Below are 26236 nucleotides of genomic sequence, written 5' to 3' on the forward strand. Positions count from 1 at the left end.
AGGACCAGTTTTAAATTAATATATATATATATTTTTTTGTGGTATGCGGGCCTCTCACTGTTGTGGCCTCTCCCGTTGCGGAGCACAGGCTCCGGACGCGCAGGCTCAGCGGCCATGGCTCACGGGCCTAGCCGCTCCGCAGCACGTGGGATCTTCCCAGACTGGGGCACGAACCCGCATCCCCTGCATCGGCAGGCGGACTCTCAACCACTGCGCCACCGGGGAAGCCCTTAAATTAATATATTTTAAAACAACTGGGGTTCTAACAAATCTCCAGATATTCATAGAAAAATATTGAATTGATTTCTTTTTTGTTTTTGCGGAACGCGGGCCTCCCACTGCCGCGGCCTCCCCCGTTGCGGAGCACAGGCTTTGGACGTGCAGGCCCAGCGGCCATGGCCCACGGGCCCAGCTGCTCCACGGCATGTGAGATCCTCCCGGACCGCGGCATGAACCCGCGTCCCCCGCATCGGCAGGCGGACCCCCAACCACTGCGCCACCAGGGAAGCCCTGAATTGATTTCTTATAGAAAATATGTGCTATCACATTTTAATGGGGCTGATTTCTCTAATACTGAGAATCATATGGTCCATGGTCTACTTTGATTATCAAAGAAAATCAACATGATGTTGTTAAAGCAGTTATCCTATGTATTTCATAATGTTTTTACATATCCGTTAATATTTTACTGAGCAGATTTCTACATAGGCATGAAGAAGAGATGGTTTTGGAAAAAAATGATAATTTAATAATCTCTAATGTTATAAAACATCATAGTTGCCTATTCCAAAATGAGGTAATCTGCTGAATATAACATAGGCAACAGAATTTTCTTATTATTTGTATCGGGATTAAAGAAAAGTAAATTTTGTTGCTTCAATATCCCCTAAAACTTCTCTGCCACTAGTGTCAAATACCTTTTAAGGAGGTTAACATCATTTCTTAAAAGCAAACAAAGTGTTGAAATCCATATTTACTCCCCCATAAATAGACTATGGAAGTGAAGACATTTGTCCTTAGTAGTTTCAATTTGCTACTTTCTGCCAATAGTAGCAACATCTTTGTAGGGAGATAACTGAGAAACTCTGAACTTTGTGTTTTTCAGGATTCTCCGTGACTTTTATTTTTCAGTAGATTTTTGCAAAATTCACTTCTAATGGAAGTTTAATTTGCTAGATAATGGCAGACTTACTTTAATGTATTTTCTCTACCCCAATGCCGTTTGTCTCCATTTCATTTTTTTCTAAGAATTTTTCATTTGCAAACTCCAAATCATTTGGAATATATTTTTACCAATCATATGTGTACTCTGTTTCCCATTTCTTAGTAAAATTTATAGATGTATTGACTTGAGAATGATTCTTAGGTCATCCCCATGGACAACACCTTCATAATTGATGCTGAACCATGAATAATTGCTTTGTGTGTTTGATTTTCTTTAGTTAATTTGGTATCAATATTAAAGAAGTTTGATCTAATCCACACTTCTCTGGTTTCCCCATAAGAATTTGTGGTGTAACATATCAAGTATCTTTCTAAAGACAAGATACAATGCTGTCTACTCCATTTCCTTTATCCCCTAAGCTTTTTCTTCTTTCAGAAAAAAAAGAGACAGCCTTAGAATCATTCTTACACAAGTTTGGGGTACATTTTTAGGGTAACATAGAACCACTTAAAGTTGGATTGTAACTTTAGGCATTAGTGTCATGGGGTAATACTTACTAAGTTACACTGAAAAGTATAAATCAAAAGATAGAGAAACAGTGTCTGCTACTACTTTTAGGTTTGGCTAACAGAATAAGAGACAGTACATTTTAAATATACTGCTGTACTGGGTAATGTTTGGTATCCTACTACATTATTATATCACATGGGACTGACCATTTCACTTATTTTATAGTAGGCAGGGTTTAGTTATCTGATTAATCTGATCAATGTAGTTATTAAACTGGCTTTTTTCAGTTAAGATTCCACATGTGTTCAAATTAGATGGAAAAGTGCCAGGTCTCTTCTTTGATTTAGGTTATGCAATACTGAGAGTTTGTCTACATAGCGACCCCAAAATAAAATGTCAAAGAAAGGTGGAATTGGAGTTTTGCTATTTAAATAGCTGTGTTGTTCTCACACTACATGGTTAATTAGAAAGGTCCTCTACTCTTGAAAAATGTATATTGGCATATATGATGATAGAAACATAAGCTTTAGGAACAGTGTATGTTAATGAAATAAAACGTGTAAGAGGTGACCTGTGCAAAGGATTTTATCTGTTTTATTCCTTCCTCTATCCTCAAGTGCCTAGAACAGTGACTGTATGATGAGTCTTCAGTCTGTTGAATGATGAATGAATCAATCAGTGATTGTAGGGTTCTAGTCTAGAACTCTTCCTCAGTCTTTCAAAGGTCAAACTATTTTTCCTTCAGATGAGAACACCTTTGGGGAGATCAGTCTAAAGAGTTATCCTTCTACATAGAGATATACCAAAATGTTTTTAGAAAAGGAGATGCAATTCATTGGCAAATTATAGGTGTACCCATGTTATGTTTATTTCAGTTTTGAGCACAGGTTTTACCCATACTGGACACTGGAAATTTCTTTTTTTTTCTTTTTTTCGGTACACCGGCCTCTCACTGTTGTGGCCTCTCCCGTTGTAGAGCACAGGCTCCGGACGCGCAGGCTCAGCGGCCATGGCTCACGGGCCCAGCAGCTCCATGGCATGTGGGATCTTCCCGGACCGGGGCACGAACCCGTGTCCCCTGCAAGCCCATGGACACTGGAAATTTGACTGCAGTAATCAGATATGCTCTTAATCCAGAATTCATCCATCTAGCCATTAACTAGTCAACAAACATTTAGAAATATTTACATTGTTATAATCTCCAGGGAGATTTTTTTTTTACTGATTACTTCATAGAGACAAAGAAAAAAAAACAACTCTTAATCTACTGGATAAAATACTACATGGTTACAGGAGCTTACTACATGGTTAACTTAAGCATAGTTAGGTTCATTAATTATAATAATATTTATAGGAGTTGTGACATTAATTTTCAATTCCTTTTTGTTATCTTAAAGGAGAACAGAGTCATTCTTCATTTGTATTATACCCCTAATATGTCTTTCTTCTAACTGGAATTTGGTAAACCTGTACTACTGTGAAATATCTCAGCTTAGGGAAATAGGGAAATTAGGGAAATGAATTTAATGTGTGACCACGTCCTAATCATAAAGGACAATATTTTTACATCTCATTTTCTCTTTCTTGAACCAACATATTATAAAGTCTTTTGAATTTGTTCCTAACTTTGTATAGTGATAGGAATGTTTTAATCACACCCATTTTATAGATAGGAAAACTAAAGGTGGAGGGGTGAATTGGTTATTTATAATCATACAATGAATTATAGACACAAAGTGGACAAGTGCCCAGAGCAGGTTTACTCTTGGTTCATTACTCCTGTGGCCCTGGGAGGTTTCCTAGAGGTTGCTCTTGGTGACATACGTAGATACATACATACATATATTCATTCATTCATTTATTTATTTAGTGATTTTATACTTTTATACATTACAAAATGATTACCACTTGATGACTTTCTAACTAGAATTTAAGTACTTCTTGCTTTATCTTAAGCCAATTGTCAGTTTTTCTCTCTTTTTCTTTACTATTGCAAAGAGTGAGGGCATCTGAAATTTGAGATTCACATAATTAATTTGTAAAATCAGCAGGAAAATATCAATCAACTCTTCAAACAATTTAATGTAATGAATTAAAATTTGCCTAATTGATTTTTACCAACTACATGTAATTTCATTCACGGTATTCTGGATATTATTTTTTGGTATGTTGTAACTTTTGTAAAGTCTTCAGGATTTCTACTGGGCATTCATCAGTCATAAACAACTTTCCCTGGGAAGTTATTTTTATTAATTAACTTGTTTTGAACAAATGTTGTGACATTTTGATTTGGGAAGATTATTCTGTGTTATTCTGTTTCTTGTGTACATTTTGAGAACAATGTGTAGAAATTTAAATATCTGTATATTTTAAACGATCAGATACAAATTTAATTATTAATAAATTAGTAAATTGTTTTAGTCTATTTTCTAATAGAATTGCCTATATATCTTCAATCGTGAACTAAGAATTAAGGGAATTTAAAAAAATTTGACAATGTATTTTTAAATTTCCCTTTTCTTATTCTCTTTTTTTAGTTCCAGGTACAGTATTTGATTTACAAGTTGCAGAAGTAGAAGCCACAGAAATAAGCATTACTTGGAAGAAACCACGACAACCAAATGGAATCATTAACCAATATCGAGTGAAAGTGTTAGTTCCTGAGACAGGAGTAATATTGGAAAATACTTTGCTCACAGGAAAAGATGAGGTATTGCACTTTAATTTCTTATCTTGGTGAGCCCTTTCTACTTGGTTTTGGCCCTGATAACTTGGAAGATTTGCCAACAAGCAAACATAAAATATTTGACGAGCTTCAAAGTACAAAATGAAGTAAATTTAGGCTATGTCGATAATCTAGCTCATCATATTTCATTTTAGGACATATATTATTAAGTGCTATTACTCTTTTTCAGCAATGAAAAATGTTAACTGAGCAATTAAGCAGGACTAAAGGTACTTCCATAAGTGAATATTATTATGGTAATTAAGTTAATGAATTGTTTGGAAACTCCTGTTATGATTTAAGTACTCCTTCTAAGGCTGTGCTTGTAATTTGGAATAGTTGCCAAAGAAAGGCACAGTAATTTTAGTAGCTGTTGTTGACAAATGATTTGACCTACTTAGGAAGCCAAATTTCTCAAAGCTGCCTCATTTAAAAACAAACAAACATTATACATTTGATTAAAGAAATCAAATAAATAAAAGAGGTGAAATCATTTCATAGATATAAAATAAGAGGACAATGTTTGCTTCTGTTCACACCGGGAGTCTTTTTTCCCCCTTTGTTTCTGTTAGGAAGCAGTGATTTTCCTTCACTGTCTTCATTCACCTCATCCAGCCAGCTGTTCACCTGTGAGTTCCCTCTAAGACTGCAGACTAGTTGTATCCAGATATTGGTGGCTCCTGGGGCTCACAAAAATTAAATATACTTGGGACCAGTGAGTGTAGCAATCTCTGTACCTTAGAGGTACTACCTGATGGTTATTCAGTAATTAGGTTCCACTCCTTTGGTCCAGAATCACTGTTTTTTCCTATCTCCACATATATTATCTATTCTATTTCTAGTCCCAGCTCTCCTCCATTTCTGACACCTACCTGAAAGTTGACCTCACTATGTGCTTAATGCATTTTGGCCACCCAGGACTTATTACTCCAAGTCGCTTGACATCTCTGGCCCAGGGTTAAATTTTAATCCAATGTTGACTCCATTCCTCTGTGCAAAAACGTTGAGCTATTATTTCTCTGATACTTTAGTTGACAACTCAGGCAAAGGGCAAGAGCTCAATCCTCTGCTCCTGCCGAGAAGGCCTTAAATTAGATGCTTCACTAGTTTAGGACTAGGCGACAGGTCTCTCACTTGTAATGACATCTACTGAATGGCAAGCCACACCTCTTTTTCTCTTGAAACTAAGAGATTCTGGAACGACTTCTTTGTTATTTTGCCTATATCTATATGATCGGCAGTCTCTGTGACGTAGTAGAGAGAACATGAGCTTTCGTACTGTACAGATCTGGGCTTATATCCTAATTTGGTCACTTACTGGGCTGTACAACAGAAAGGTTAAGTGCATGGACCTAGGAGAAAATATGCTTGGGTTTAAACCTTGGTTTTGCCCGTAGTGATGGTTTAACCTTGAGAAAGTAGGCTTGACCTCTCTGAACTTCAGTTTCCTCTTCTCTAAGATAGGGACTCTAAGAGTCCCTATAACACAAGATTGTTAATGAAGGTTTAGTGGATTAATGTGTGTAAAGAGCTTAGAACTATACCTGGCATATGGTAAGTTTGGTGCTAAATAATTGTGACCTGTTGTGATTATTAATCATGGCACTGGACCTTTCACCCTCATTGGGACTCAGTATTAGTTTCCTTAGGTCTCAATAAAAGGAGACATTATACTTCTCTTTATTTCTGTGATTGTATCTTTCTTCATTAGATCAGGTGCTTTATTGATATTTCTGCTTCCCCATGTGATTGGTGTTTGGGTTCACCTTTCAAGAGGTTGATGTGGGGAGACATATGGCAGAGGCTCTAAATCCAAATGAACCAGGGCCCTAGACCGGGCTCTGCCCTTTTGTAGATCTATGACCTTGGTCAAGTCAACTTTTGGAGACTTGCTGCCCTTATTTTTAAAGCAGAGCTTATATACCCACCTTATATGATGAGGAGCAAAGGAGATAACAGATAAAACCTCTGGCTTAGTGTATTCATTCATTATCCTCTTCCTTGACCTTGATGTAGGATAAGGACTCTTCTATTCAGTCTTCAACTTCTCAGAGTATAGCCTCCACACCCTGTCTCAAGAATTGTTTAAATCCTTGAAATTTCGTTGGAAGTCACCAGTGGCCTCCTAAGTGTCAGATAAGGTGGTGATATAGTTTTAGCTGTCCTCATCTTCCCTGTCTCCTCCAAAATCCATTCGTTTGCCTCCTACTCTCCAGCTTTCGATACATCCATTTTCTCCCTAATACTTGCTCCACTTTCATATACTGTGACTATGCAAACATTTTGGCCTTGTGCAATGAAAAATGAATAAAATAAAAAAGCTAGCTCTTTTACATTTTTCTAACTTCTTCATTATAAGGGTATTGCAGAGAGTTCTGTTTTCAGCCATGTCATTACACTTTTTTTTGATAACCGCACAGTTTCAATCACTGCTTCCTATTTTCATGACTCTTTTGCCTTGTTTTCCATGATGACTTTTCTGACACTCTGCATCCCTAATTCAAATCATCTGTGGTGAAGTTCTGCCAGGGCTCATCACATTTGAACTCATACAACAGAACAAAACAAAACAAGCATCCTTTTTGGGATAACAGGACTTGGTTCTTGATTGGAAGGAGGAGATGAAGTTGGAATGAAGCAGAGGTACTAGACAGAAGTTCTGGGACAGTGATGGGGACCTATAAAGTTTCCCACAGGACACAAGAAGAAAGTCTGTAAAGGCAATGACTAGTTTTAGTGGTCAAGAACAAGGCCTGGAGGGAGGCTGACTTGAAACCCAGATACTAAATAACAGGCTTAGAATTCCTAACCCCTTGGACTGGGCACACCACAGATCTCTGATCTGAAGGTCATTGTCTAAGCACTTGGAAGGCTTTCATGGCATTTTTACATCCCTGATGTCTCTCTTTTTGGTTAATGACACCATTATCCTCTCTTCATGAGGGCTTGAAACCTTGGAATTACCTCTGACTTTGGTTATACTTAGCATTTAATAGCCACTCAATGTTAAGGCCAGTTATTTCTGCCTCCATAGTGTGACCTTCATATCTCTATATTCCATTCCTGTGTCCCCGCCCCAGCTCAGGATTGAATAGTCTCTTGCCTGGACTGTTTTTGTTAGCTTACTACGTTAGTTTTCCATTGTTGTATAACAATTTGCCACAAGCTTAAAACAAGTCACATTTATCATCTCACATTTTCTGTGGGTCAGGAATCCAGACAGCTTAGCTTGGTTCCCTACTTAGGATCTCATACAGCTGCAATTAAGTGGCTTACTGTCCTGTGTTCTCATCTGGAGCCTTGACTGGGGAAGAATCTACTTCTAGGCTCATGTAGAATTTTGGCAGATTTCATTCCCTTTTGGTTGTAGAACTGAGGGTCTTGGATTCTTGCTGGCCCTTTGACTAGAGACTACCCTTAGCTCTAGCTCATGGGGATCCCCCACATTTTCTTGCTACAAAACTTTCCCAACGTGGCCATTTACCTCATCAAGCCAGTGAGGAGAGTCTGTATAATATAACTGTGAGAGTGACATCACATCACCTTTGCCTTATTCCATTGGTTAGATGCAAACCACAGTTCCCACCCAAGAGGAAGGGATTATACAAAAGCATGAACAACAGGAGGTAGGGATAGTGGAGGGATCATGAGAGAGGCTCTCCACTGTAGTCTCTCCACTGTTTTGTGTTTCACGCGTCTATGAGAATAATCCTTCCAGATTTAAGTATATTACTTAAACTATAAAAAGTAACTAAATAAAAAATGAGAATGGACTGGGAACGGGAATATGCATCTATTTAGGTAATCTAGCTTTCCTGTCATAGCAGAAAGTCAGTTGATACTGTCTAAAGTAAGTGAGCCTTAACAGAACAGTATAAGCATGCTATCTAGTGATTTTAGAAGTAACACCATAAGAACTGAAAACAGAAATGATTAAAGGTGTTGCTTCCAACAAATATACAAATATTGAATCATTATGTTGTACACTTGAAAGTAATATGTTATATGTCAGTTATATCTCAATTAAAATAAACGATTGATTTCAAAATCTCCAAAAAAAAAAAAGGGTTGCTTCAGGAGTGTAAGACTTGCAACTGGAAAAGTACAGACAGGGAAGTATTTCCATTGTAAATCCTTCATCACCTCTTGCATTTTTAGCCATGTGCATATATCATGATGATGACACTTTAAAAAAAGTATTAAAATATAATCATCCTATGCTAGGCTTGACCTGATCTCATCATCCTTATTGAAATTTTTTCCAGTGACCTCTCATGAGTTGTTTGTTTCTTAATAAACAGAGGTTATTTAAGCATGCTGAAATACATATAAGATTTTACTCTCGATATTTAAAAACAGATTTGAAGAAACACATTAGAAAATTTAATCTCAGCGTTTGAGGACTGTTATTTCAACTTCCAAGCTTATATATGAATGTCATCTATAACATGCCTAATAAATGATTGGGAATCCAGCCTCTGCTAAAATATTTTATCAACTCTGACAATAGGGTATCAACTACTACAAAAGCAGCTCCTGTTCTATAAGCTTTAAACCATGTTTCCTTATGATCTCACAGACATGCATTTATTAGGTAACTATAAAGTTCTAGGCGCTGTGATAGGTCCAGAATATACATAGATAAATAAGAAACTACCCTGTTCTTTAACTGTTTTGGGCTGAAATATTCGTCCTCTAATGTTTACCAGTTTGTCCCATCTCTCCTCTATAGACCCACACAGTAGCTTATAATGACTTTGAGTTTGGGATTTGCAACCAGGAAAATGTGTTCCAATCCCACCTCTGCTATGACTAGCTTTGTGAACTTGAACAGATGACTGTAAAATGAAGATAATAATATCTTTCCCTTTAGGTTATAATGAACTGATATCACATGGGAAAAAGTATTTAGCACTGTACTTGATACACAGTAGCTTTAAATGTTAGTCTCTGCAGTAGTAATAACAGTGCACAGTGATTTAACTTTTTATCATTTGAAGATAATGGTCATGGCTTCCCTAAGGCTTAACATCCTCAGTTTCTCATCAGTCATGGTTTCCAGGTCCTTCATATTATTGATAACTCTTCTGTGTATATTTTCCAATTTGTCAATGAGCCTCTTTCTCAGCTGAACACAATATTCCATATGTAGTTTGACTAGAGCCAAATTGAGCAGAATTATTTTCTCCTTTTGTGTAAACTTTCTACTTCTGTCAATGCAATCCCTAAACTCATCTCTCCATGGATTGCTCTCTAGCTGAATTTCATACTAAAATCTCATCCTGTACTTGTAATTCTAATCGAACCCTGGGATATTTTATTCCCAGAGACACTGCTTTGCTATGTAGTGTTACAAATTTCTGAGATTTGTATAGATACATCCTTTCATCCAACCTATTTCTCAAGTATATCAGTGTTTGTCAGTGATGAGCATGAGAAGAAAGCCAGCTAAATGCTTGGACAGTTGCTTCAGATTGAGGCTGAGGACAGGACTTGAAGGTAGTTAAGGAATGCTTGAGACAAGTTTACTTCATTGATTATTAGGAACATAAATAGAATCAAGTCTTAAGGATTTATCACCCAAATAATGTGCAGAATGATATAGTATCCATTAGAAGGTTTCCAAACATATGCTAATTGTAAACTTCTTTTTACCACTGGTTGATAATAGCACAAATCACGTTATAGTTTATAATAAAATAGAGAAGCATTTCTTAAGAATAAGTCAAAATTTTCACTAATTCAATTGAGCAGACTGCTAGTGAGTGGAAGTTGATAGATGTACTAGAGTTTTTTTCTTTTTTTTTTTTAATCACATTAGTTATAATGAAGACTGTTACATGTAGAATCAGGTTGGTTTATTCAGGTGGATTAGGAACTTAACTCTGAAGACTTCTAATTCTTTCACATAAATTCTGAAGATTCCTAAGTAACATCTGAGAAGCTTTTCATGTTGATGAATTGTGACAGTGCCTAACTCAGTTGTCCTCAACCAGGGGCACTTTTGCTCTCCAGGAGACACTTGGCAATCTCTGAAGACAGCTTTCACTGTCACTACTGGGAAGATGCTTCTAGTGGGTAGGGACCAGGGATGCTGCTAAACTCCCTACAATGCCCTGGACAGCTCCCTATACAAAAAATTATCTAACACAGAATGTTATTACTGCTGAAGTTGAGAATGCTGGGCTAACTCAATGAGTCCAAGCTTTTGGGAGTTGTGATGGGCCTTTATTCCCTTCTATATCCCTCATTTCCACTCCTACTTCTTAGCCCCTTCTCATTACTCTCTTAATTTCTGGTTCTTTCCCATGATTTTTGCTCTTAAAATTATTTCTTTTTCATCCTTTGAAAAACCTAATACTTAATACCTTTTAAGAGGAGCAAAGTGTGGGAAATATTCACAACATGGCACACTTGGTGATAATTAGTAACATTCTGGGTTTTTACAAAACCAGTGTTCAAATCATTTGTAGTTAGGGGGGGTCTTTACAATGAATTTGGGAAAATTCAGATAGAATTAACTCAGGTCAGCTCTTAGGCTGAAACAGCAGTTTGTCAACAGGGATGCTTAACTTAGTTAATTGATAGGATATGATGGTTTAACTCTCAAAAGCTTATCTGACCTTGGTATAAAATATGAGAGATTTAATGCAAAATCATAGTTCAGGGGAAATTCTTTGTATTACCCCGTCGTACCCTTTATAGTGCTTTGTACACTGGATTCTCAAAGTGTGGCTGATTGATAGTGGAAACAGCTGTGTAGTTCAGGCATAAACTATTGACTGGACTACCAGGGCATCTCTGAATTATGTGTTTGTGATTCATGCCTTCTCTGATTTCCCAGTGGAGACAGAGCTGAAGTGTGCCTTGAAAGATGGAAGAGCTTTAGTTTGTTCCATATAGGGTTCCTTATCCAGAGTGCTTTATCACAATATTCTTAGAGTAAATCTTATTGGTATCTCCCTACTTTTTATCACAATACTTTTCTGGCTAAAGATGTAACAAGATTTAGATAATTTTATTTTATAAATATCATTTGGAGAACTAGAGATATCCTTGCATCTTTTCTCCATTTTTTTATTTTTCAGAAAAGTTAGTATTTAAATGAGCTGTCTTTGTAGCTAAATAGTAGTTAAATAAGTAAACTGCCTTAAAATTTCTTGCCTTCCCGATATTTTTCCTGAGTATCTACTACTTTTTTAACAATACTAAGTGCTTTATGTTAATAAGGAATTAAAAGCCTGTTTTTGGCTCTCGGAGTAAACACAATCCCCAAACATGTAAGATAATTAAAACACAGGTGTACCCAAATTTTATAAATAAATAAAACCTATACTATGAATTAATTACAAATTCTGAGGGTATGAGAGCAGGGAATTGAGAAGGAATAGAATAATTTTCTTTTTTAAAAAGGTTTGGAGTGAGTTTTGAAACTGAACTTTAAAAGGAATTGACAAAAAGAGAGTAGTTCTTGCAACAGTTTCTTTTTTTCCCAAAGCTATTTCATTTTGGAAAATTTTGAACTGGTATAAATGGAGAAAAAAAGAGTATTATAAAATGTGTCCCCATTAATGCATCACCTGGATTCAGTAATTATCAGCATGCTGCCATTCTTGCCCCAGCTGTCTCTTGTTGTTGCTGTTGATGCTGGCCATTTTGAAATGAATTCCAGACTTCATATCTTTTTCCTCTTACGTGCCTAAGTATGGATTCCTACAAAACATGGACATTTTAATTTATTCAATAATTCCATTACCACAATTGACACAATTACTGATATTGTCTTGGTACCATCTGAAACGTAGACCATATTCACATTTTCTCATTCTCTTTCAATCTGTTATGCTATGTGGGAAAGAAAGGAGAGAGTCCTCTTGTTGTCCCAACACAAAACTCTACTGTGTATATCTGTAATCTGCTCCTGATATTTTGTTTTCATTTCATTATTTGCCACTTTGGTGAACTCGACACTTGTGAGATACATTATGGCATCTAGGAACAATCACAGTTACCCAGAATATTCCTTAAATCCAGAGCCTTGGATAGGTCTGCCTTGAACCTTGAAAATTATTGCCATGTAATTTTGTTCATGTCTGTAACTTCTCTCGATGATAGATTAAACTATTATTAGTGACATGTATCTACCAGGCATGCAGGCTGCTCACACCTCGTATACAAATGAGGACATGTAGATGGCAAAGCAAAACACATATTAATAAAGCAGTAAGCCTAGAACACTTATTTTTGGGAGGGTGAGCCGTTAAAATATTTTAGTCGTGAAACCTTTGCATGAGGATGTCTAATTTTACCATAAAGAAGCTAACTTAAGTCAGAAACGAATTATCTCCTTTTTCCCACAATACAGTATTGGTCTCTTAAGATACGGAATTGATCACAGTGGGTACAATGATGCAGGATTTTAGTAGCTTCAGAATGAAATCTTGGAATGTGAAAGAGACAGCAGTCATGGAAATAATATTATTTAAAAAATAAACCATGATTCCAGAATTACGAGTTTTTGAAACTAGTCCTTGAGTGAAGCCATTATTAAACATAACTGTCACGAGCAGTCTTTGTCAATATCTGTTTTCAATTGCAGTATATAAAAGGCCCCATGGCTCCAGAAACTGTGAACCTAGTAGAGTCAATGGCAGGATTATTTGAGGGTTCAGCAGAGATGTCTTCGGACCTGTACTCGATTGCTTCAGTTATGTATAGCAGTCATCCATATCATAACTTTCCTGTGAGGAGTGGAGCTGAAGACCAGCCTTCAACAGTTGGTAGGTACATTTCTTTTGTTGTTGTTCTGTGAAATGTATTTAAACCACCAGTACTAGCTAGCACAGATATGAACCTTAGCTGGGAGTTCAACCCAATTATTTTTTTTTTTTTTTTTTTTTTTTTTTTTTTTTTTTTGTGGTACGCGGGCCTCTCACTGTTGTGGCCTCTCCCGTTGCGGAGCACAGGCTCCGGATGCACAGGCTCAGCAGCCATGGCTCACGGGCCCAGCCGCTCCGCGGTATATGGGATCCTCCCAGACCGGGGCACGAACCCGTATCCCCTGCATCGGCAGGCGGACTCTCAACCACTGCGCCACCAGGGAGGCCCCAACCCAATTATTAATGGTCCATGGGCTGGAGTCAGATTTTTTCTTCTTTAACTGTCGGATAACCTCATACAGCAAATGGAAATGCCACACAGGCAGGAGCTGGCCCCTCCTAACCCATCTGACCTTCCTCGGAGAGAAAGTAGCACCCTAGAGTCTCTAGCCAAGCTGCATAGACAATCAGTTATTACAGTTGCCAAAGCAGGTGTGATGGGAAGGGATTAACATATCTTCAAATCATTTACAGGCCTCACACTCTCTGCAGTTTTTGACTAATAGGTTTTCAAATGTCACTGAAGGTAAATAGGTCAGAAAGTTACAACTCCAGTGCATGGGGTGATAAACAGGTGTAGGTGACCCCAATGATGTGGTGATGTCATTAGTGTATACACTTGCTCTTCAGGGTCAATGGATCTTACTGTCTCTAAAAAGAGAATGTCATATATAGCGAATTAAAAATACTTGGTTAGAAGACACAAATCTAAATTATCTCTCTGGTTTTTCTAAAATACTAAGTGAGAAAAAAAAATTTTTCTTACTGCCTTTTCTCTGATTTGTTCCGTTCCAAATTAAAAGTGTTATATTATTTTATTGATGATGGAATTAGGCAAAAGTATCACATTACATTTAATATATGTTTATTTGATTCATTGATCTGTTTTTCCTGAGCAAAGAAGACTTAATTTTTAGAAGACACTAAAAATTAAGAGGCCCATGATTTCTGATGTAGATGTTTCCTTAAATACTTTGTTTGGCCTAAATGCTAATAAACATTGCAAGCGCAAGTTCTAAAAAACTAAAAAAACTAACATTTTCTGAAATCCTTGTCCAGACATATTTATGTGGCAGTTTTATAAGCATGCTTGCTTTAAATCACTAATGGATTTAGCAAATGTGTGGCGAATTTTGAGTCCAAATAAAACCTTATTTCTATGATTTTCAAATTATAACGCAGCATTGACTTATAATATTTAATTTGATATTATTGCCTAATGGTCTTTTCAGAAAAAACTCCTAGCCTGTCTTTTTTAGAAAGTTATATTTTCTCAAAACACTAATCTGTTGTTCCGAGATAGTGTATAACAACTAGCAAAACTATATTATGATCACAGACTATTTATGTATATTGTTGGGGTATATTTGGCATATTTATTATTAATTACGTATCTACCTTTCATATAAAGGATTACATGGAGAGATTAATGAATAATGTGAAATTGGGTTTAAAATTTCACTGTGTGAGCAAGAATGATCTTGATCACAAAGCCAAACATTTTTTAAAAACTGATTTCAAATAGGAACTTCAAGGAATCAGTATATCGCTGACATTGCTGCTGAACAGCTGTCTTACGTTATCAGGAGACTTGTACCTTTCACTGAGCACATGATTAGTGTATCTGCTTTCACCATCATGGGAGAAGGACCACCAACGGTTCTCAATGTTAGGACACATGAGCAAGGTAAGAATGTATTTCCTTTGAAATAATTACCTGCAAATATTGCTCTTGTACACTGTAATACTTTTCTTTTCATTCATATTAATTGTTCACTCTTCTTCTCAAGTGCCAAGCTCCATTCAAGTTATAAACTATAAAAATATTAGTTCTTCATCTATTTTGTTATATTGGGATCCTCCAGAATATCCTAATGGAAAAATAACTCATTATACAATTTATGCAATGGAACTGGATACAAACAGAGCATTCCAGATGACTACTATAGATAACAGCTTTCTCATAACAGGTAGAACAAAGTTTCGTTTCGACATTCTTTTTCTGATGGAAAATACACATCTCTCTATGCCGTTAAACACAGCAGGGCACGTGTTGCATCATTCCAGATTTTGTTGTGCTATGCTCCCGTGGATATCGTGAAAAATACTTGCAGAAATTACTTGATTAGATATGTTTTTCTTTAACTGTATTTGCCTTCAAATAAAGTCATCAGATAACAGGTATCCTAAGAATATACTCTTAACCTAGGGGATTTTATGCCTGGTACATCAAAATAACTCAGTATTGATGGCTTGATTGATTTTATGTGACAATCAGCTGAAGTAATTGAGCTGACGTGGTGTTTGTGCCAAATCAACTGTACTCCTTGCAGTGTGCCAAAAATGATTTCTTCAGCCTCAGATGATCGCCTTAATATTTTAGGAAAAAACTAAAACGTCATCAAGCTGGAAAGGCTCTCATCCCAAGGAAGTTTGGGAGATTGGGATTGTAAGGAGGCTGATTTAGAGAACCAGTCTCCCAAATAAGTTATTTTCACTAGTCCTGTGTTAAATGGCACTAATACAAGAATATTATTTTAAGGACTTTAAACAAATTGCCTGTTGTCCTTATAGGGTTAAAGAAATATACAAAATATAAAATGAGAGTGGCTGCCTCAACCAGTGTTGGAGAAAGTTCTTTGTCCGAAGCAAATGACATCTTTGTGAGAACTCCAGAAGATGGTAAGAGTATTGGGTGCAGTTTTAATAAAAAGAAGCAAATGGTGTTGCATGCTTATTGCCATCTACCTCATGCTGCCTTTAGTGTCTGAAGTAATAAGCATGAAAAAACACATGTATTTAAAGTTTTGTTTTTTTTCCCCCAGAACCAGAATCATCACCTCAAGATGTTGAAGTTATTGATGTTACTGCTAGTGAAATAAGTTTGAAGTGGTCACCGCCTGAGAAACCCAATGGGATTATTGTTGCTTATGAAGTGCTCTATAAAACTATCGATGCCTTATTCATGAAGAACACCTCAACAACAAACATAATTTTAAGAGACTTAAAACCTTACACCCTCTATAACATTTCTGTAAGGTCATATACCAGACTTGGTCATGGCAATCAGTTATCTTCTTTACTCTCTGTAAGGACTTCTGAGACTGGTAAGTTTTTGTTTGTTTAATACATAGTAAGGAAGTAAACATGGCTGATAATTGCCATATTGTTTATATTTTACATAACCTAAAGTCTGTCATTCTGTTTTGTATAATCCAGGAATTTATATGCTCTTTCTGGTAAAGTGTGGGAAAAGACTTGCTGCGCAAATTTTTTAAGTCTGATTTACATGTAAGGGAACTCCAGAATAAAAATCAGTGATATTTTTTCAAATGAAATACCTTGAGAAATCAAAGGCCTTTTCAGTGTACCTATAAATTTGGTTGCTTTCAAATTAGGTAATAGCAGAGACACGTTCATAAGAGTAGACTCCTATACTATATATAATCTATATGCATTCTCTATACATCCATATACATCTACCTATAGATATAGATGTATCTATATTTATACATACATATATATAGATGTACATACATGTAAAGCTGAATGTAGGTGTATATCTATAGATGTATATAGATGTATAGGGACTATATATATAAATTCTATACATATATATGTACGTGTGTGTGTAGACACATACATATATCTACATACATTCTTTTTTTAAAAATAAATTTATTTATTTATTTATTTTTTGGCTGCGTTGGGTCTTTGTTGCTGTGCGCGGGCTTTCTCTAATTGTGGCTAGCGGGGGCTACTCTTTGTTGTGGTACGTGGGCTTCTCATTGCAGTGGCTTCTCTTGTGGAGCACAGGCTCTAGGCGCGCGGCCTTTAGTAGTTGTACCACATGGGCTCAGTAGTTGTGGCTCATGGGCTCTAGAGCGCAGGCTCAATAGTTGTGGCGCACAGGCTTAGTTGCTCCGCGGCATGTGGAATCTTCCCGGACCAGGGCTCGAACCCGTGTCCCCTGCATTGGCAGGCAGATTCTTTTTTTTTTTTTTTTTTTTTTTTTTTTGCGGTACGCGGGCCTCTCACTGTTGTGGCCTCTCCCGTTGCGGAGCACAAGCTCCGGACACGCAGGCTCAGCGGCCATGGCTCATGGGCCTAGCCACTCCGTGGCATGTGGGATCTTCCCGGACTGGGGCGCGAACCCGTGTCCCCTGCATCGGCAGGCAGACTCTCAACCACTGCGCCACCAGGGAAGCCCAGCAGGCAGATTCTTAACCACTGCCCCACGAGGGAAGTCCCTACATTCTTTTTTTTTGGTAATTAAACTTTTTTGTTTAGAAATTGTAATATCAGTTATGTTAACACAGTATATAAGCCATCTCAAAGTTGGATAACATAAACTCTTTTTTAAAATAGAGAAAAATAAGTTTTCTTTAAATATATTTTAAATAAAAATAATTTGATTATTTTGGGAATATATTCTTTGATGAAGCTGTTATAGTCTATATACATTCTTGAGGTATGTGTATAGACAGAGGTGCAGAGTCTGAGCACAGAAAGAACATGCCTGGAGAAGCCTTACAGAGGAGGTAGCATTTGACCTGAGTCTTAAGGAGTTGGTGGAATGGACATTATAGAGGTTGTTGGGTGACCAGGGGATGTATCCCATATAAAGGAAATAATGCAAGCAAAGAATTAATTGTGTTTCAGTGATGCAAGAGCAAATAGCACAAAGCAAGACATTTGCCTGATGATCTTAGTGCACTGTTTATATTATGTTTATAGTCATATATTGCAGCATCACTTTTAGGCCAACTCCGTAAAGCTACTGTTTGATCCCTGCATTGTAAAAAATAAATATTTATTGCCTAGATACTGGCTGAACCATATGGAGTTGCTATTCCTATATGTCATAATTGGCCAAATATCAACAATTTCTTATGATTCAGACAGATGCTATAGGTGAGGCCTTGTCCCTGACCTTGAGGAACTAGGAATCTAGTAAAGAAGCTTACCTTTGAGCAAAAGTTTCCTCTTGAGACTGGTCACAGAAATTAATAAAATTGACCATAGAGGATGATAATAGTTGTAATGGCAGGAATAAGAGTGTAATGAAAAGAGCATTTTTTATTATTATAAGTTATCCATTATAGTGCAATTTAATTGATATATATATTGGCATGCTTCATTACTTTTATAAATTTTGTACTTAAAATAAGTATTTTTGAGAAAAATATCTACTCTACCTGGTTTCATTTTACACCATGTCAAGGAATGAAGCATATTTTCAAGTACGTGCAACATACCATTGTGGGCTCTTCTATTGGCTTTCACAAAAATTGCCTTTTTAATTCCAGAATAAAGCAATAAGGTATTATTATCTTCATTCCTAATGAAAAACTGATGTCTGAGAAGTTCGTGCTTTCAACAAATATTCAACAAATAATTTACAGTATACCAACCCTTTCTGGGCTATATTAGCACTGTAAAAGAAAATGAATTTCCACCCTCCTAAAGTTAATATAAATTACTGGGTGTTTCATATGCAATGGAATCTACATTAATGACTTTTCCTAGATCATGTTTGCTACAGTTGGACCACCGAGTTGAGTTCTTTTTGCAAAAGAGGAAGCTATAATTTTAAGCAGTCTCAAGGTGTCATTTGAAGCAGGATGTGCTCAGGAGCAACTATCTGTTTGTTCCCAGGGCTCAATATTCTTATTAAATACAATAAATACACCCTCTACTCTTACTATAAAAAACAAGATCCCACTTTTCAGTATTGTTTCATGAGAAATTGAGAGCTATGCTAACTCAGTAATGTGTTAATGCTGCTAATTACAAATAGGAGTACATTATTTGTTCAGATGTTTTATCTTGATTATTTTACTAATGCTTGGAAGTAAAATACTCTTGTGTTCAAGCAGGAAAGATCAATGTAAGGTTGCTGTCGTGTGTGTGTGTCTGTGTGGATTGAATGTGTTTCTGTGTGTTTATGTAAGTTTTAAGTATAGAATGTGCAGTTGATAAACAAACTTGAGATTAGCTTATATTTTCTCATACTTAGGGCACAATAACCACATGAAGAACATTAAGTTCCCATACAAATTACCCTTTGCTGGTCTATATATGTATATTTTCTTTCCTTTTTTAAGACATAACTTTCTTTACAGTAAAGCCTTTAACCGAATGCCTTGAATAAGTCTGATTTGGGGCAACAACCACTAATGGATAGTAACTTAGATGTTGGTCAAAGCTCTGTGTAGGACTGTATACATTTATTCATGTTAATGAACGGCATTTATTACTTTCTCTATATAACACTAAAACTATGTATGCCAAACAACAATCTTTTGGCATACTCAGGGTAACTTCCCACTTTCTCTTTTAGGATCTTCATGACCTAAATTATTTTTAAAAAAATTTTTAATAGATCCAGCTTATTCCAACTGTCATAATAATTTTTATTCATGAGTTGTCTATTTTATGTGGTACTTCTACAATTGGAAACACCATGCTATTTCAGAAAACTTTTAAGTGCATCATTACTCTCCAAAATCACTGTCATTAAGTCTGTCTTGCTTTATTTTCCCTGAAGATCCAGCATTGGTTATCCCCTAAGGATAGAAGAATAAAAATGCAAAGGATATCAGCCTGGGGTCAGGGATGCATATTTGTATCCGGACTACTGGTGGAAGGCAGTTAACACCAGAGGGACAATTTAGCAAATTCCAATGAGAATTTTTCAAAATCGGAAGTTATACTGAGTTATAAAGTTCAAGCACAGCATCACTAATTCCTTTTTTCTTGCAATTAAAGAGCTCTTCAATTCAGTCTTACTTATTTTCCTTAGCTGTAAATTTCTTTCTTGTTTTAAATATATTCTGTATCATTTTGAGCATACTTATTCATTCACTGAACAGATTTTTATGGATTCCATATCACGTGCTACCACTGAACTAGGCGCTATCGTTACAGCAGTAAATAAGACAAAATTTCTATCTTCCTGGAACTTAACATTCTAGAAGGGTCACAGAAAATAAACCAGTAAACAGATAATATTTATGATCTTTGGTACTGGCAAATTCCTTGAAAAAAAATATCAGGGAAAGAGAAGAGAGTTATAGAATAGTGAGCAGTCTATTTGAGATAGAAGACTGAGAAAAGGCCTCTCTGAGGTTATATTTACCTAGAGATATTAATAATGTAGGCTAGTGGTTAAAGTGAGGTGGAGGAAAAGATTATTGAAATTATGGAGCACGAGGAATACAGAGTCCACGGAATAGCACAGATCATTTCCATCAACGTTGATATCTCTGAGAGTGGTAGAGAGGAAGTCAGTCATACAGGTGATACACTTTTTAAGACGTGTGGAGAAGTGGAAGAGTACCACTAGGTGATTGTCTTAAAGGAGGAGTAACACCTCGAGTTTTTCAGGAAGAAGAAGAATAGATCTGGATATGGCAAAGAAAAGCATAAATACTTGACTTCCAGGCCCTATGGTTATAGGAATGATGAGAGAAAAACAAATAGCTATCTGTTACCCAAGAGTGCTGAGTTGTAGTGTTCTCAAGCAGTTTCAAGATTTCTCTTAGAGCCGGAAGGCTAAGAAAGCATTCAGAGTAGTTGTTGAGGATTTTTCTCAATTTAATGGTATGGCTTGGAAAGATAGTAGAGAAGATTTTGAGTCTTTGGGAAGGGATAGTAGGATTATATTGCTATATAATGCTATACCAAGTTATGTACTGAATTGCAGTTCTTCCCAAAGTTTTAGAAATATCAACATTCTTATCTCAGTTTTTCCTCTTAAGTCTGCTTTAGCTGCAATGCACTTCGTAGCAGGTCACAGTGGGGGTGGGGGGTACTGTTTCTACATTTTTAAGGCTTTTGAATTTTCTCTACTAAATTTATTAGTAGCATTTTTTTATATCCATTGTATTTAGACTACCAGTAAAAAAGGTTCTATTCTTTCTTTTGAAAGGAAAGGACGTATATCAGGGCTCTATAATGGCAGTAATATGCACATATTTTGTTTATGTTGTTTAACCGTCAAGTTACTGATTATTGTTACTGTTCTATGAAGGCAGTTTTTAACCAGTATCTTTCCAACTGTGATCTTTCATCTCCAGCAAATATTTTTCTGCTTAAAGTGCATTGTTTACAGTTTCATCTGTTGAGGTTGCATTGATGGCTTTCTCTTTGTTTTTGATTGTCTGAATATGCTTTTATTTTGCTCTTGTTAATTTTTCTGGGTTTAGAATTCCATTAGTTTTTCAACTGAGGTCACTTTTCTGTCTAATTGTCATTCCTATGTAGATGATCTGTTTTCTTCCTGGTGCTGTTAAGATCTCTTCTTTGGTATTCTGTAGTTTCACAATGATGTGTCTAAATATGAGTTTTTAAAATTTATTTAATTTATTTATTTTTGGCCTCATTGGGTCTTCGTTGCTGCGTGTGGGCTTTCTCTAGTTGTGGGGAGCTGGGGCTACTCTTCGTTGCGGTGCGCAGGCTTCTCATTGCGGTGGCTTCTCTTGCTGCGGAGCACAGGCTCTAGGCACGTGGGCTTCAGTAGTTGTAGCACGCGGGCCCAGTAGTTGTGGCTCACGAGCTCTAGAGCGCAAGCTCAGTAGTTGTGGTGCATGGGCTTAGTTTCTTCGCGGCATGTGGGATCTTCCTGGACCAGGACTCGAACACGTGTCCCCTGCATTGGCAGACGGATTCTTAACCACTGGCCCAACAGGGAAGCCCCTAAATATGATTTTTTTTTTCGGTACGTGGGCCTCTCACTGTTGTGGCCTCTCCCATTGCGGAGCACAGGCTCCGGACGCGCAGGCTCAGCGGCCATGGCTCACGGGCCCAGCCGCTCCGTGGCATGTGGGATCCTCCCGGACCGGGGCACAAACCCGTGTCCCCTGCATCGGCAGGCGGACTCTCAACCACTGCGCCACCAGGGAAGCCCAATATGATTTTTTAAAGAAAATTTTGCTTGGGATTTATTGGGATTCCTTGTTCTGAAGCTTGATATCTTTCAACAATTTTGATCAGTCCCAGCCATTATCCCTTCAAATACTTCTTCTTCTTCATTTTCTCTACTTTCTTAGACCCCCTTAGTATATCCTTTATGTCTCTTAACTGCCATTTTATATTCTCTACATTTTCTTTCTCTGAGTTACTTTTTGATAATTTATTCAATACTGTAATTTTTTTTTGCTAAAATTTTCACTCTATCTAATCTGCTTTTTTGTGCATCAACAGAATTTTAATTTTAGTTATTTTTTTCTATTCTACAAGTCCTATTTGGTTCTCTTTCAAGTCTGCTTAGTTATTTACATTATTTATTATTATTTAAAGAATTCTTTGCTCATACTTTCAAATGTTTGATTTCTTGAAATATATTAAACGTTTGTATTTTTATTCTTTGATAACTTCAATATATAAAGTCTTTTGAAGTCTGACTGCTGTGTGTGTGTGTGTGTGTGTGTGTGTGTGTGTGTGTGTTTTCCTTTTTCTTTGCTGGCTTTAAGTATTGGTGCCTGATTTGCCTGTGTGTTTTGTGACTTTTATCAGTGAGTTCATATTCCTTGAAACTTCATCTGTGGGAAATTTATGTAGACTGAGTTGAAGTTGAGTTTCTTCCAAGAAAATGTGTGTTTGCTTCTGCTAGTTGCTCTTGAGTAATGGCAACTCAAATTCATTTTAATTTATATTCTGAAGTAGAGGGCTTTTCAGGCTATATGGGTAGCATGGATTTAGGCCACATATGCTCATAGGGATAGGCTTACAGTTCCAGAAGTGTGTAATTTTTCTTTCTATTCCACCTCTTCATCCAGAGGAGTAGCAAGAGGGAAAAAGTTACTTTTCTGGCCTCTTTTGCGCGGTGGGCTTACTTCTCACCCCCTAGTCCTTGAGAGTGAATACACCACATTGCGCAAGCCTAGGAGTTACCACTCACATTGAGTTCTGTGGTACTCTGCAGAAGAATTCAAGGTGCCCCTAGAGTTGGCCAATATCATGGCCCTAGTTGAAACTGCATTCTTTTGGGGTTCCAATTCTTGATGCAGGGGTATCCTTTATCCTTCTTCTGGCCCAAGGTTTTATATTCTTTTTCTGGCAGTCTACACAGCTGTTAATACAGAAACTCAAAGTCACCAGGATTGACCAGTACCCTCCAAGGCAGAGCAGGCTTTAGTACCAGCTTCCATCTCAGGATTCTTGTTTTTACTTTGTTTTTTGTTTGTTTGTTTTATTTTATTTTGTTTGTTTTTTTGCATTTTTTTTTTTTGCATTTGTTTTTGGACCACCAGAAATTTCTAACTCCCTTGTCAGCTCTGCAATTCCTTACGTGACAAGAAAAATGTTGATTTTATGCAGAGTTTTACTTCTTTTAATTATAATAGTCATTCAGTTTAGTGTTTATCTATTCCAGTATTTTGGCAGAATTGGAATCCCACATGTAGTATTAGTATTTGAATATATGTAGAAAACCATTTTGTGACCATTACATTCAATATAATAAGAACATTAATAGATACAGAAAGCTAGTGTTTTATTTATTGATATCCTGTATCCTTAGTAGACTGTTTTGTTACCAGGTTATTATATGCAGCCTTATATCTAGGAGAGGATCCTTGTCTTGTCATAGATCTTGTTGTATATCAAAACTAATCTATTAATCATTTATGTATTATTATCATTATTAATGAAAGGCAGAATCAATTTTTAAGTGTTTTTCAGTCCTCCTTCTTGTACAGTTAGCCCTTTGTATCTGTGGGCCCTGTATCCACAGATTCAACCAACTGTGGATTGAAAATATTTGAAAAAAAATTGCAGCGAGTTCCAAAAAACAAAACTTGAATTTGCTGCATGCTGGCAGGCAACTATTTACATAGTATTTCCATTGTATTTACAATTATTTACATAGCATTTATATTGTATTAGGTATTATAAATAAACTAGAGATGATTTAAAGTATACAGGAGAATTTCCATGGGTTATATGCAAATACTATGCCATTTTATATAAGACTTGAGCATCCTTGAATTTTGGTATCCAAGAAGGGGGTCGGGGTGAGGGTCCAATTCACTGGAGATACCAAGGGACCACTTTATCTGCATGTACTGCAATGTAAGACAGTTTAATATAGTCTCAGGTATTTTAATAAAAATATCATCCTATAGGGCTTCCCTGGTGGCACGGTGGTTGAGAGTCCGCCTGCCGATGCAGGGGACACGGGTTCGTGCCCCGGTCCGGGAAGATCCCATCATGCCGCGGAGCGGCTGGGCCCGTGAGCCATGGCCGCTGAGCCTGCGCGTCCGGAGCCTGTGCTCCGCAAAGGGAGAGGCCACAGCAGTGAGAGGCCCGTGTACCGCAAAAAAAAAAAAAAAAAAAAAAAAAATATCATCCTATAAACATTATTCTGTAGAGTTGTAGTATGAATTTTCTTTGAAATGAAATTTGTCTTAAACAGTTGTAAGTGCTATAATTTACCCATATTTTACTGCATTTAGGATGTTTATTATAATCGCACTCTAATGAACGTTCATGTATACATATCCTTATCCACTGGAGCGAAAACTTCAGCAGAATGCACTATTAGGGTGGAATTATTTTATGTATGTATATTTTTATTTTTTTCAGTGCCTGATAGTGCACCAGAAAATATTACTTACAAAAATATTTCCTCTGGAGAGATTGAGCTATCATTTCTTCCCCCATATAGTCCCAATGGAATTATACAAAAATATACAATTTATCTCAAGAAAAGTAATGGAAATGAGGAAAGAACTATAAATACAACCTCTTTGACCCAGAACATTAAAGGTAAAAATATATATAATATTGGATATTTACATTTATATTGACAGAGTGGCCACAAAATATTAGCTTGTTGTTATATTAGAAATGGTAAGTGTGATTAGCTTTATACAGGGTGTGACAATTCTGGCCTTCTGGTAAATAAACTAGAAGTTTATGGCAGGTCATATGAAAGACTACTCTAAGTCAGTTCTTTTCCACATTTTTAAATATTTTGTCTTCATAATAGGAGTTACTATTCCAAGAACTACATTTTCATTTAGTTTTTACTTTTGAAAGAGTGTTGAGGCATTTCATAGTTTGCTTCTTGCATATAATTAAGGGACATTTCGTAAGTCTTATCTATTTTATTTCTATTTAGGACTGAAGAAGTATACGCAATATATAATTGAGGTGTCAGCTAGTACACTCAAAGGTGAAGGAGTTCGGAGTGCACCCATAAGTGTGCTGACTGAAGAAGATGGTAAGTATAGCAGTGAATAGTGATATATTTTGAATCCATCACATTTCAAAAAACATGTATACAGAATGAAGATATAAGAATTCTCCAACCTTGGGTAGCACTGTGTGCCGCACCAGCTTTATACAGAGATTTCATTGTCATGGTTTAAAAGAAGCTTGCAAAGTCAGATTTATGTTCAGTAAAATCAGATATAAAATGCATTTTTTTTATTCTGAAGTCATCCATGCTCTGTAAAAAAAATCAGTAATATTTTTTTCCATGGGAATTTTTTTTTTTTTAATTTTTATTTATTTATTTTTGGCTGTGTTGGGTCTTCGTTTCTGTGCAAGGGCTTTCTCTAGTTGCGGCAAGCAGGGTCCACTCTTCATCGCGGTGCGCGGGCCTCTCACTATCGCGGCCTTTCTTCTTGGGACCACAGGCTCCAGACGCACAGGCTCAGTAGTTGTGGCTCATGGGCCTAGTTGCTCCACGGCATGTGGGATCTTCCCAGACCAGGGCTCGAACCCGTGTCCCCTGCATTGGCAGGCAGGCTCCCAACCACTGCGCCACCAGGGAAGCCCCTCCATGGGAATTTTTAAGGCTAAAATTTTGGTGTGAATAGCTTGAACATCAATCAGTATATGTTATGACTGTGTTTTTCAACTTTAACATTCTTAAAAATAGACATTTACATAAGTTTTATAGTAGATTCTGTTATGTCAACCTGCAACATTTTTTATTGGTATTAG

General features: G+C 36.7%; 1 protein-coding gene across 2 annotated transcripts in view; it reads left to right on the plus strand.

Moving 5' to 3' along the window:
* Window positions 1–26236, plus strand: part of PTPRQ (protein tyrosine phosphatase receptor type Q) — a gene marked incomplete at both ends in the record, with an annotated part of 257217 nt that overhangs the window by 70618 nt on the left and 160363 nt on the right. For both annotated transcript variants that reach the window (XM_079715271.1, XM_079715270.1), the window contains 8 exons: window positions 4213–4385; window positions 13000–13180; window positions 14805–14966; window positions 15070–15249; window positions 15854–15961; window positions 16105–16386; window positions 24869–25051; window positions 25407–25508. In XM_079715271.1, coding sequence (XP_079571397.1) covers window positions 4213–4385; window positions 13000–13180; window positions 14805–14966; window positions 15070–15249; window positions 15854–15961; window positions 16105–16386; window positions 24869–25051; window positions 25407–25508 — 1371 coding nt within the window. The remainder of the gene's footprint in view (window positions 1–4212; window positions 4386–12999; window positions 13181–14804; window positions 14967–15069; window positions 15250–15853; window positions 15962–16104; window positions 16387–24868; window positions 25052–25406; window positions 25509–26236) is intronic.

The sequence above is a fragment of the Hyperoodon ampullatus genome, assembly GCF_949752795.1.
Source record: "Hyperoodon ampullatus genome assembly, chromosome: 11".
In the NCBI taxonomy this organism is placed as follows: Eukaryota; Metazoa; Chordata; class Mammalia; order Artiodactyla; family Ziphiidae; genus Hyperoodon; species Hyperoodon ampullatus.